General features: G+C 53.5%; 1 protein-coding gene across 2 annotated transcripts in view; it reads right to left on the reverse strand.

The window, feature by feature from the left end:
* The window catches only part of LOC309630832 (putative hydrolase PNKD), a 19,502-nt gene extending 8,233 nt beyond the window's left edge, over positions 1-11,269 (reverse strand). For both annotated transcript variants that reach the window (XR_014245948.1, XM_082396601.1), the window contains exon 1: positions 10,894-11,269. Coding sequence is in view for 1 of the 2 variants with exons in the window: in XM_082396601.1 (XP_082252727.1) it covers positions 10,894-11,054 (161 nt within the window). In the remaining variant the exon portion in view is untranslated. The remainder of the gene's footprint in view (positions 1-10,893) is intronic.
* Between the last annotated feature and the right edge of the window lie 1,220 nt (positions 11,270-12,489).

Genomic DNA, 12,489 nt, shown 5'->3' on the forward strand with positions numbered 1-12,489 from the left:
AGCATGTTTCCATGACAATTTGGTGGAAACAATTTAGCTGAAGGTGAATCAGGGCTGTCCCAGCTCTGTGAGCCCATGCACTTGTATCAATTGGGAATCTAGACGCGCTGTGGAGGGGTTTTGCCATCCTTTTTTTAAAAAAAAATAATTAATTTATTTATTTTTGGCTGCGTTGGTTCCTCGTTGCTGCACGTGGGCTTTCTTTTAGTTGCGGCGAGCGGGGGCTACTCTTCGTTGCAGTACGCAGGCTTCTCATCGCGGTGGCTTCTCTTGTCGCGGAGCACAGGCTCTAGGCACGTGGCTTTAGTAGTTGTGGCGCATGGGCTCAGTAGTTGTGGCTCGTGGGCTCTAGAGCACAGGTTCAGTAGTTGTGGCGCATGGGCTTAGTTGCTCCACGGCATGTGGGATCCTCCCAGACCAGGGCTTGAACCTGTGTCCCCTGCATTGGCAGGCGGATTCTTAACCACTGTGCCACCAGGGAAGCCCCTTGCCATCCTTTATGTGTCTTTATGTCTGTTTTTCGTAGGCCCTGTTTTTGTTTTATTTTAAACCCATTTCGGCCACTTCCTACTTTCACTCATTCCACAGTATTTAGTGAGGCCTTGCTATTAGCCTGCTCTGGGCACACAGTGAGTAAGGCAGAGTCCCTGCCTTCTTGCAGCTTATATTCTAGTGGGACAGACAGGACAATAAACATACTGTCAAGTGAAGATGACAAAATAAACAAGGCAAGAGGATAGAGAATGAGGACAGGAGCTGCTATTCTAGATCTGGTAGTCAGTCACGGAAGGCCTCTTTGAGGAGGTGACATTTCCAAGAAGTAAGGGAAAGGCCATGTGAGACTCTGAGGAAGGGGCACCAAGAACAGGCAAGCGAGAGGTACCAAACACCCGGAGCGGGGGTGAGAGCTGGTGGGAGCTGCTGATTCTCTCCTTTCTCCCTGCTGTGCTGCCGGACTAACAAAGACTTGGCACAGCAGAGATGCCCAGCCAGAGGGGATGGGTTGGAACAACCTAAATATCCTGGATTGGACTCCAGACCAGAAAAAGAGTGTTAGGGGGACAGTGTGCAAAATTTCAGTAAAGTCTGGAGAGTGGTTACTAGTTTGTATGGACGTTGATTTCTTGGTTTTGATAACTATACCATGGCTATGAAAGATGTTAACATTCAGGGGAGCTGGGTGAGGGGTACACGGGAATTCTTTGTACGAATTTTGCAACTCTGAAATGATTTCAAAATGAAAATTTTAAAAATAATAAATAAGAAAATAAAATCACCCTTTCCTCTGTGCCCGGACACCACCCTGCATCCATGCCCGGAGTCCTGTTCCTGACTTCATTTCTTCCTACTTAGGCTTATGGAAACTGCAGGGGCTCTGGCAACAGAAAGGTCTGGGTTCCAGTCATGGCTTGGCCCATCCTTGGTCTGAGACCTTGGGCAAGTCAATGGTCTCACAGATCAAGCTTCTCATCTGTGTGAGGATTCAGTGACATAAAACAAGATGACAAATGCTAACATTCTCCAGGGCCTGACAGGTGGAAGGTGTTTAGCAACTGCTGTTTCCTTCCCAGATTCAGCCGGGCACCCCTCATAGCTGCTAGAACATGGCCGTCCACATCTGGGAGGGACTGGTAAATGTTCCCTGTCTTCCCTTATTGGATACTTACTATATGTGCTTTGTGCTCCAGGGAAGATGAAGATGCACGAGCGCAGGGACCGGGCACTAAGAAGCTGCAGTAAACAAGGCCCTGCTCTTTCATTGACTTTCTCCAGCAAATACTTACTGCACGTGCTGGACAGGGTGCAGACGGCAGAGAGCAAGACAGATGGCTCCCTGCCAACATAGCGAGAGGAGCAGCCAACAGACACCAAACCGGAAATCAAAACAATTGACATGCAAGCCGTTAACTGTCGTGGGAAAGGAAGATGGTCTTACTGTAGACAGGGTGGTCGGGGAAGGCCCCTTCTCTGAGGGCGACGCTTGAGCAGGGAACAGACAGATGAGGGAGACAGCAGTGCAGACTATCTGGGGGGGGCGTAGCACCAGCGCCCTGGGGCAGGCACGAGTAGGGCACGTTCTAGGAGTTGCCAGGAGGCCTCGAAGTCTCTAGCCAGAGAAGGGGTCAGCAAGGTGCACAGGCGCCAGGCCACGGAGAGGAGGTGGAAAACTGCTGGTGGGTTTTAAAGTGGGGAAGCATGTGTTCTGACTTCCCTTTTTAAGAGCTCGCTCAGCTGCTGTGCAGAAGGTACAGTGAAAAGGAGCTGAGTGGAAGGTGGCAGGGGAACCGAGTCACTCATTGGGGGAGATGACGAGGGCCTGGCCTAGAGGGGATGTTGGAGATGGAGAAAGGCGGGGATGGCTGCCAGACCCGAGATCTGTGCTGGCCGGGGTGGCCCTTGTGGGCCTGAGGTCTGGATCGGTGCAGAGCAGGGGGAGGGGCCTGAAGACCTAGTGGCGCTGGGCCACTCTCTCCAGGCCTGGTCCTTCCCTGACAATGAATTTCTCATGACTCTCTCAAGTCCCTGAGCTCCGGCTCCTCCTCCATCAGCCGTTCGGCTGTGTCACAATCACCAGGGTCCATAACCATGCTTGTCAGCTCTTACTCCTGCTGCCTCTCTTTCTGGGAAAGGCCCTGTCATCCTCCTAGTTACACAACTTGACCGCCCATCTAACCCTTTCCCCAGTGTAGGTGACCCAGACAGGATTCCTCTCAGTTTCGCTTTCCACCCACCTCCCCCGCATGGGCTCACCCCTGGGAACAGGCCCTAGAAGCTCTCAGTGAGGCCCTTACGAAAGCCTCCTTCATCCAGCTCTCTGCCCCTGAACCAAACTGCAAACCTCTGGCAAACGTTTAAGTTCCTAAAGCACCTCCTTTGACTGCATCCTACTCCCGCTCAAAAGCCTTCAGTGGCTCCCCACTGCTGATGGGAGAGTGTCCCACCCCAAGTCAGGCCCTCTGTGGACTGGGAGGAGGCAAGTCTCTGCCGCCTCCTCCCGTACGGCCCAGTGAAAACCCCGTGTCCCAAGAGTGAACAATCAGACACCCCTAAATGTCTGTCAACAGCACAGTGGATAAATAAGTAGTGACCTGTTCAGACCATGGAAAACCATACATCCAGGAAAACGAATGATCTAGACCACCAACCCTCAGCCTGCACAAAGCTCAAGCACATAATATTGAGCTAACAGACATGCCACGGAGAAAACAGATAACCTGACAATATTTATCTAAAATGCCAAAGCATGCAGAACCATCGTTGGTATTGTTTAGGGATAGAGACGTATGTATCAATAGTAAAAGAATAAAGGCAGCTGAGGGGATAGTCAACACGCACATTAGCAGGGCTTCCTCGGGGGCAGGGAGAAGGTGGGTGGGGAGGTGGGCACGGGCTTCACAGCATCTGTAATATTTTCTTTCTTAAGCTGGGAGGTGGGGGGATTGTTATACTATCTATCTTCTTCTGAATGCCTGAAACAACTCATTAAAATTTCAGAACTACAGTCCTGCCTGGCTCCCGCAGGTCTCAGCCTGGAATATCCTGCAGGCCTTTCTACTTACTAGAACCCTAAGCATCTTTCAGGGCTGGTCTCAAACCCAGCTCCTGATTGTCCCAGCAGAAAGCTGTCTTCCCCTGCTCCATCTGGGGCACTCAGCCTCTCCCTGTGCCTCCAGGGGCAGGTGAGCCCTGCAGTGGCTGGGCCTTATCAACTTCTACCCGGAGCCCTAATCAGCGCCGTGCAGGGGGCAGGCAGTCACCAGCCTGCTCCTCGTGGCTCCTCTGCACCCCTGTGGTGCGCCCAGCTAGCCCAGCACAGAACTGGGACCCACAAAATGCTGGCTTAGTGACCAGAAAAGGCAGGGCAGGGCCAGGCGTGCAGGTATTAAAGTGACGGGCACAGGACTTCCCTGGTGGCGCAGTAGTTAAGAATCCGCCTGCCAATGCAGCCGACATGGGTTCGAGCCCTGGTCCGGGAGGATTCCACATGCTGCGGAGCAACTAAGCCTGTGCACCACAACTACTGAGCCTGTACTCTAGAGCCTGTGATCCACAACTACTGAGCCCGTGTGCCTAGAGCCCGTGCTCCTCAACAAGAAAAGCCACTGCAATGAGAAGCCCGCGCACCGCATCAAAGAGTAGCCCTCGCTCACCGCAACTAGAGAAAGCCCGCGCGCAACAAAGACCCAACGCAGCCAGAAATAAAAAAAATAAATAAAATTAAACAAACAAACAAACAAAAAAAACCCAAGTGCTCCTCCTCTCTGAACGAGCATATGAGTCCAGGAAGTTCACGTGACTTACAAGATGACATTGACCTCCCCAGGGCCTGATGTGGAATTCAAACGCCCCGCAACGGGGTCCCCAAGCAGGGTCAGAATGTGCCAGAATGCATCAGAACGATCTGGGAGTGCTGGTGAAACAAAAAGATTCCAACATTTTCCTCTTTTGCTTACCCCCGCTCCGCCCCCCGCCCCCCGCCCCTCCTGGATTCTGATTCAGCAGTTCTGGGGCCCGGAACTACCCACTGTCGCCTCACCAAAAAGAAAAGAAAGTTTCCTAATTGGTCCTCTGGGACCCAGCTGGGAGACAGAAAAACCACTCTGCAGGGTGGGGCTGGGGTGGAGGCAGCAGGCCTGGGGCAGCCTTGAAGGTGCCTGAGGGCCCTCCCCGCGGGTCGGGGCTGCAGGACACAGCACCCGTCACCCCAGTGAGGGCCACAGGCATACCTTTCACTCCTCCCCTCGCTGAACCAGAGTGTGGCGTCTTTGGTATCTGAGCCTGAACCTCCAGCCCGTGGGAGGCCACCAGGGACAGCTGGGGCAGTGAGACACAGCCCCTCCCCACCCCCTTCTTTTGACTGGCTGTGGAGAACACACAATGAAGCCCTTCTTCTCCCCCTCCTCCCTTGAGCAGTCTTGCCATCCTGGGCAGCTCTGAGAGAGGCCTGGGGGCTGTCTGTCCCAGCTAGGCCCTGGCCCCAGACTCTACCAGCTGGACGGCAAGCCCAGGCTGAGAGGCTTCTCTGGTCAGGGGGTGCTTTTGGCTTCTCCTCTCCTGTACCCCCGGGACCCAGGTTTTCCCAGGCTTTGCATCTGACCAGTGACAGGCAGTCTTTATGAAACCAAACCGGAAATGCCTGTCTGAGGGCTGAGGGACCTGGACAGCCACCAGGACACAGAGTCCTACTGGAGCACAGCCTGCTCTGAGGCCCCTCAGGAACAAACTGAGCCACTAGCTGCTCTGTGCTTTCTCAAAACTGAGGAAACTGAAGATGAGATAGCTAAAAAGGCCCTCGAGAGTGAGAGTTTCCTGAAGCTGCCAGCAGGCCTTGGGGGGTAGGGGGACCATTTCCCCATGACCAGGAGAGGGGCAGTGCCTGCATCAGGTCAAGACACAGGCCTGAGCGGGAGACCACAGGGCCTGTGTCTATTGTCTCCATACCCATCCCGGGTATGGTCCTCTGCAGACTGCAGCCCTCTCCAGCCTTCACCGTCTTTCCCAGGGGGGAGGAAGAATGGCTGCTGAGGGCTCTTGGGGAGGACGAGAGACACAGGCATTGCTGGCGGCCTCTTTGCCGAATCTCGGTCCTGGGCAGGAGGCCTGGACTATTTCTGTCTCCTTGCCTGAAATCCCAGGCCACCTGCCCAGACAAGGCCCCTGGGGTTTGTTTGGTTTGGTCTGTTCTTTTGGGCTCCCCCTCCCCACTCCCCCCCTCCCTCCCTCACCCTAATCCCAGGCCCTCTTGATTCAGTCTTGCTCCCTGGGCTAGGCCTGTGGGAGTCCAGTGGGGAAATCACACCTCTGAACACCTAATGCAAGAATGAGCAAGAATATGCAATGAAGGCTCTAGGAGGGAAGACAGTGCCAGGGGTCACTGGAGGCAGAGATGAATTTTGACTGGGGAGGCTGGGCCCGCTTCGTAGAGGAGATGGCACTTGGGCCAAGCTATTTATTCATTTAAAAGCCCTTTAACATGGGGATATATGTATATGTATAGCTGATTCACTTTGTTATAAAGCAGAAACTAACACACCATTGTAAAGCAATTATACTCCAATAAAGATGTTTAAAAAAAAAAAAGCCGTTTAACAAGGGCCAGCTCTGTGCCGGGCAGTGTTCTGGAAGCTGGGATACAGTAGTGAAAGAAGTTTCTTCCTTCATGTGGCTCATATTCAGGCTGGGAAAGAAAACCAATAAACAATAGGCAAGTCGATATATAGGATGTCATGTGGTGATAGGTACTACGGAGAATAACCTAGCAGCGTAGAGTAACCCAGTGCAGGCATGGGGGCCTTGTTATTTTTACACAGGGTGGTCGGGGTAGGCCTCTTGAATAAGGTGAAATTTGAGCAGAGACCTGAAGGAAGAGAGGCACAGCCATGTGGCCATCTGGGGGAAGAAAGTTCTAGTGAGAGAGAACAGCGACAGAAGGTCTTGGAGGTCAGACTGTCTCAGAGTGTTTGAGGAACAACAAAGTGGCCTGTGTGGCCGAAGCCCAATGAGCAAGGTGAGGAGCATTCCAAAAACAAGTGAGGTTGGGGATCGGCAGGCCACTCAGGGCCTTGGAGCCATTCTGGAGGGATCTAAGCAGGGAAGTGACACACTTCTGACTTCAGTCTTAACAGTTTCATCCTGGTTGCTATGCTGAGAGTGCTTTGAGGGTACAAAGGCTGAAGGGAGCTGTCAATTTAGGAGATCAGGTGAGAGGTGACCACAGGTTGGCCCAGGGTTGTAGCAGTGGAGGTGGGTTAAGTGCTCAGGTTTTGGATATATTTTGAAGATGAGCTTTGATGCAACAAAATTTGACGCAGGGAGGAAGGCCTGGCAGGCCCCAGACAGAAGTACAGCAAGAGCACAGGGCCTGGGGAAGATGGGTCTGGGGGGGGTGTGGGAGAGCCCCTTTGGGTGAGGGGTGTGGACTCCGTTCTGTAGGCAACGTGGCCTGGGGAAGGGGGCACTGGGAGCCATCCAGCCGAGGGGCCGCTGTAGATGGCGACACTGCAGCTCTCCAGGTCCCAAGGCCTGCAGAAAGGAAAAGGACCTTCCCTGCTCCCCTCCTGCAGGCTGTGCTGTGGATGGCCCAGACCACTGCCTCTATGTGGCCTTTCTTCAGGCCACGAGCAGGTGGGTCATTCACTCAAGGGTCCTCAGCTCAGGACCTTTGCCACCCTTTGAAATCAAGCCAGTGGTCCTCACTGGCCCCAGAGAAGGGCTTTCCTCTTTCAGAAGTGGAGCAAGCAAGGTTTGTCCTGGGACAGCTGGTTTCACTTGGGTCAGGAGGTTCAAGAAAGATCCTCTATGCTTAGGAATGAAGAGGGCACTTGGTCAAGGAGAGTGGGAAGGCTTTGTCAGCTAGGGCTGTCCATCCGCAGAGGCCAGGCGCTTTCCACTTTCTCAGACATTCTCAAGACATTCCCAGCCTAATTCCCCATTCACCCCCCTCCCCTCCCCACCCCCTGCAGACAGGCTCTGCTCAGGGGCCCTTTCTCTACTCAAACCTCCTCAACTACCACTGAGAAGGCAAAGGGGCAAAAGGGAAACTGAGGCATGAAGCAGGAGGCACACATAGGGGAGCACACACTCCGGATCCCAGCCTCCTCAGGCACACCCTGTTCCTCCTGGGGGAAACTGTCATGCCCTGCCTCCTGCCACTTAGGGTCCCTTTTCACATGCTCCTCTCCCCGACTCCTTGAGAACGGCGACCAGACTCCGCTCATATCAGTGATCCCACAGTCTCGACCCAGGGCAGTTAGGGGGGGGGTCACTGAACGAATGAAGGGATGTGGGATTTCCTGATGGGTACATGGGCAGGATAGACTTGGAAGACAGGAGTAGAAGCATGTAAGGAAGCTCCAAAAAAAAAAAAAAAAAAAAGTGAGGGACTTCCCTGGTGGTCCAGTGGTTAAGACTCCATGCCTCGGGCTTCCCTGGCGGCGCAGTGGTTAAGAATCCGCCAGCCAATGCAGGAGACACGGGTTCAAGCCCTGGTCCAGGAAGATACCACATGCCGCAGAGCAATTAAGCCCGTGCGCCACAACTACCGAGCCTGTGTGCCACAACTACTGAGGCTGTGTGCCACAACTACTGAAGCCCGCGCACCCTGGAGCCCATGCTCTGCAACAAGAGAAGCCACCGCAATGAGAAGCCCGCACACCACAACGAAGAGTAGCCCCCAGCTCTCCGCAACTAGAGAAAGCCCGTGCGCAGCAACGAAGACCCAACGCAGCCAAAAATAAATAAACAAGTAAATACCTTTATAAAAGAAAAAAAAAGACTCCGTGCCTCCACTGCAGGGGGCACCGGTTCGATCCTTGGTCAGGTAACTAAGATCCCACGTGCCGCATGGTGCAGCCAAAAAAAAAAAAAAAAAAGGAAGTTGACAAGCTATCTGGGCGCCTATTTAAAAAAAAACAAAGGAAGCTCCAGAAGGAGCCATGGCCCACCGCCATGTATCCTCCCTCCCACCCATCCCTCATGCTATAGAATGAGCAATTGCTAACATTTCCTGAGCACTTACTACAAGCCAGGCCCTATGTAGAATTTCATTTGCTCCTCACAGGAGCCCTGTGAGATAGGCACTATCACCAGGCCCATTTACAGATGCAAACAACTGAGGCACAGAGAGGCTGAGTTATTTGTCCAAGGTCACGTGGCTACTAAGGCACAAAAGCTAGGATTCAAAAGCAGATTGTATGTCCCCACATGCTATATGCTTAACTACTACACGCTGCCTCCCAGGCCCCGCAGAGTCCCAAATGTGTGTGTCTGCCTCAGGCTAGCCCAAATCAACCCTCCATTGCGCCCAGTTATCCCCATCCCAAGACAATGGTGGTTATGTTTGAGGAAAGCCCTTAATAATGCTGTCAAACACCAGTGAGTATTGTTATTAATGATAACATCAACAACGACTCCTCTCCCAGCCATTGCTTCCTATCTCCATCATCCACTTTCCAGCCTCCAGTAGAATCCTCTACTTGTGGTCCTCTCAGCCACACATTTAGGGTGGAGTGTGCCCATGCGCTCTGCCCCTTCCATCATGTCCTGACCCATCCTGTCCCCCTCCCTCTCCATCCTTCCTGGAGGCACCCTCACAGCATTGACACCTGCCCATTTCCCTCAGACCGTTTCCTGCTAACACCCCCTGTCCCTCCCAGCAGCCAGTGGCTTCTCCCCCAAGGGACTGGACTGATTGTTTCCCAGACCCTGGAGGGGCAGGATCTGGGATTCTGATTCCAGGCACGCCCTTCTGCTCTGCAAATTTGGGGAGTTGGTTCCAAGGCAACCTTGAAATCCAGCCACAGGAAAGCCCACAGAATACTGAATTCCAAAGAAGCTCTCTGAGAATTCCAAGTTTGAGGATTTGGAAACTCCCAGACCCCAAGTTCTAGGAATAGCCAAACCCTCAGGATTCTGAGGTGGCGACCTTGGGAATTTTGATCTCAGGACTTCTGATTCCAGTCTCTTGTGGAACCTTTATTTTTCACTTCCTCAGGCCATTTGTGTGATTTCAATGTTACCAATTTTGAAAGCTGGAAGTAGATTTAAAAATCCCTCCCCAAATAGAGCAATAAAATTTCTATAAATGTTGTAAGGAGAAATTTTTTTTTAATCCTAAATATGCAGATATTTGAATATTTGTAAATCTCATTATTTTAATGCAGAGCAGTGGTGACTTAGTTGGAGCATCATTGAGAATGTGACCAATGTTTGGGCTATTAGAGATGCGAATGCCCCAAAAGGCACATGTGCAAGATTCCCCCCCAACCTATGTTTTTCCAGTTTTCCCCCCACTGGGCCCTTATATCTCTTTGTCTTAGAGTGAGTGTGAGCACAATCCTAGGGGTGAAGCTTCTGGGATATCTGGGGTGGTCAGGGGAGGAGGGGTGAATTGTACAATGTCTTCTCTGAAACTCAGGAAATTCCCGGCTTAGGTCCTCCCCCGAGCCTGGCCTGGGGCCAGGGCTCCCATAGTTCCCAGGCCCAATATCACTGTCCTTCAACTGGGGCCTGAGGTCCTGCCCCCTGGCCCTGCTGGTAATGGGAAGGGGATAGAGACCCTAGGAAGCCTTCCTCTTGTGTCTCCTTCGCTGCCTCTTAGTGTTTCTGTGGCAGAACAGGGCTGGTCGCCAACCTTGCTTGGCCCAGGAAGGAGTCGAAGTAGCTGGAAGGGAAGAATGAGGACTGGGGTGGGAGTGGGGGGTGGTCAGAAAGGAAAAAGTCATTGGAGGTCAGTGAACCAGCAACAAGTCAGGCTGAGTGATTAGGGTCGGATTTCACAGCCTGAGGCTTATGACTGGGGCCAGGATTGGTGGGGGAGGGGACTGAAGGAAAGGGACAGACTGACCTACAGAGTTGGGACTCTCTGTTGGGACAGAAGAGCTTACATTGAATGGTAGGGAATTGAGCGATGGGGAGAGGGACAGGGACACATGGAAGGGGTTAGCGGTTTCACGTGAGACTTAGACGGTCTGAGACATGCCTTCTCACCAGCACCTGCCCACTGGAGGAACTTGCGGGGGTGGCGGGAGCCCGGGCTCCTGCACCTGCTCTCTTTTTCCAGCTCCCTTGTCTCCAGCCCCTCATCTGGCTCTTTTCTCCAGATGTCCTCTCAACGCCCCCTTTCTCTGGCTACCCTGGCCTGCTCCCCACTCCCCCCGCCGCAAACTGCTTTCCCCAGCCCAGCCCAATTTTCCACCCCCAACTTCTCTTCCTCAGTCCCCCCAGATCAGTGGCTTCTCCAGCCTGCCTCTCCGATCGCTCTTCTCTGACCCTGGATCCCCTAGCCCTAGCCCCGTCAGAACCCCTAAACCCTCCCCCGGCACCCCTCTCAGTCCCCCTTTCCAGCGCGACCGCTTTCCCGAGCCCCGCATCCCGCCGGAGCCCGGCACGAACCCGATTCGGAAGAGCAGCCGCTGGCTACGCGCCATGAACAGGCTGCGGAGGGTCCGCCGCGCTCGGCAGCTGCTGGGGCTCACGAGCAGGACGAGGACCAGGAGCAGCAGCCCGCAGCTGGCGACCCACAGCCACGATGAAGGCCAGCCTTGCCAGGCCATGCTGGGGGTAGGCGCCCGAGGCCGCCCAGGGGGCGGGGCGGGGCGTTGCTAGGCGACGGCTCGGCCCAGGCCCCCACTTGGGGAACCTGAGGGGTTTGGGCCACGCCCCCTGCACCCGCAAGCTGGGGGACTGGGGGCGTTCTGGTCAGGCCCCTCCATTGGCTCGCGTTCGCACCCGCCCACTCGCCGCCCCTGGCCTGGTGCACGCCCGGAATATCACCCGGCTGCAGGCGGCCTGGCCCCGCCCCCGGCCGGCCGATCGGGAGGCGTGGCCGGAGCCGGCTTCTGATCTGCGCTAATCCCGGTATAAAATCGCTGGAATCCGGGGCTCGGCCCCACACCCTCCCACCTTCCCCCAACGGGGAACTCTGAGAGAGGCCCTGGAATGGGCCTCTTGGCGGGAAATCGTAGCCTCATAAACTTTTTCAGCTGGAAGGAACCTGGGAGATCACATGGGTCAGCTGCCATTCATTCTTTTTATTCATTCACTAAATTACTTTTCTGTGTCCTCCTTTGTGCCAGGCTCTGAGAATGCAAGGGTCAAAGACACACAATCTCTTCATTCCTGGAGCCTACAATCTAGAATCCAGCAGAGAAACAAACCAAATAAGCAAACAAATATAATTATATATGTATTTATCTATACTTACATATACGTGTATATATACACATACATAGCTACCTGTGTGTGATTACAAATTGTGGTGCTATAAAGAAATCGAACAGAAGGGGCAATGATATGGAGGACAGAGAGGGCCAATTTAGATGGGGGAGGGCCTCCCTGAGCAGGTGACATGTAAGCCATGCCCTGAAGGATAAGAAGAGGCCACAGAGGCTGAGGGAGTGATTCGACCAAGATTATACAGCAATGGATAGCAGAGGCAGGACTAGGACCCAAGGTATCCCAAGACCAGTGGGGTTTCCACATCATTAACCACCGCCCCTCCACACCATGCTGCCTTCCCAATGAGTTCTAGAAGTTGTTAAGGTCAGTGGGTTGGAAGGAATTGTAAAGACAGGTGTGGTGACATCTACAGATTTGGGCAAACCGGAGCTAGGGTTGGGCTCTTTCTGGCTCCAGCTCTAGCCCTAGCCCAGCACAGGGAGGGAAAGAAATCTGCAAACAGTGAAGGTAGCTATCTCCCCAGCGGGGAGATAGTTGGGGAGGGAAGCAGGGGAGGCACTGCTCTTGTTTTCTTCTCTTGCTTTTTGGGCTTCGGCCTGTGCTCTGGCCTGAGAGAGGCTAGATAACCTGACCCCCAAATCACACTTTTTCTCTCCCTCTGATGTACCCTTATTAGATAGCTGAATCTAAAGACTGAGTCCCCAGTGTGGAGAGTATAGAGGTATAGGATCATTACACACAATGAACTGGAGGCCTCATTCCTCCCCCCGCCCCAAAAAAGCCAAGAGATGGGTTAAATTATCCCCAATG

Source organism: Balaenoptera borealis (genome assembly GCF_965194805.1).
Source record: "Balaenoptera borealis genome assembly, chromosome: 6".
Lineage (NCBI taxonomy): Eukaryota > Metazoa > Chordata > Mammalia > Artiodactyla > Balaenopteridae > Balaenoptera > Balaenoptera borealis.